Raw genomic sequence first — 598 nt, forward strand, 5'->3', positions numbered from 1 at the left:
ACACACACACACACACACACACACACACACGCACACACACACACACACACACACACACACACACACACACGCACACACACACGCACACACACTACCCTGGCTCACCGAGCGCTTGTCGTCATTCTCGCTCGCCGCGTCTTCTTCCGGCGGAAGGACGACTGCGGCGATCTGTCGAAGGATAGCCGCTCAGGGTAGGCTGTGTTTGGGAAGATCGACTCGGCTCCTGGATACACCTCGGTCGTGTAGTTTAGATACGCCATGGTGATCGGCTCTGCTGCCGAGCCTGCTTTCGCTGCTCGCTGCTCTGCTGTACTCCGCGGTGCGGGCTCTGCTGCTACTGCTACTACTGCTGCTGTTGGTAGCGACGGTGCTGCTACTACTGCTGCTACTGCTAGTGCTGCTGCTACTGCTGCTGCTGCTGCTGCTACTGCTGCAGCCGCCGCTGCTGCTACTGCTGCTGGTGGTGGTGATGGTGCTGCCGCAACTACTACTACTACTGCTGCTGCTGCTGCTGCTGCTGCGGTGGCGGCGGCGGTTGTCAGCGGAGATATCTCGGACAGGCGAAATCGATGTGGCAAGCGATGGTGAAGAAGCGAGC

General features: G+C 59.5%; 1 protein-coding gene across 1 annotated transcript in view; it reads right to left on the minus strand.

Moving 5' to 3' along the window:
* The window catches only part of LOC106810783, a 21,661-nt gene extending 21,315 nt beyond the window's left edge, over positions 1–346 (minus strand). The window contains exon 1 of the mRNA XM_014814229.1: positions 106–346. Within this exon, the coding sequence (XP_014669715.1) occupies positions 106–260 (155 nt within the window). The 5' untranslated portion in view covers positions 261–346. The remainder of the gene's footprint in view (positions 1–105) is intronic.
* Between the last annotated feature and the right edge of the window lie 252 nt (positions 347–598).

The sequence above is a fragment of the Priapulus caudatus genome, unplaced genomic scaffold (assembly GCF_000485595.1).
Source record: "Priapulus caudatus unplaced genomic scaffold, Priapulus_caudatus-5.0.1 Scaffold472, whole genome shotgun sequence".
NCBI lineage: Eukaryota > Metazoa > Priapulida > Priapulimorpha > Priapulimorphida > Priapulidae > Priapulus > Priapulus caudatus.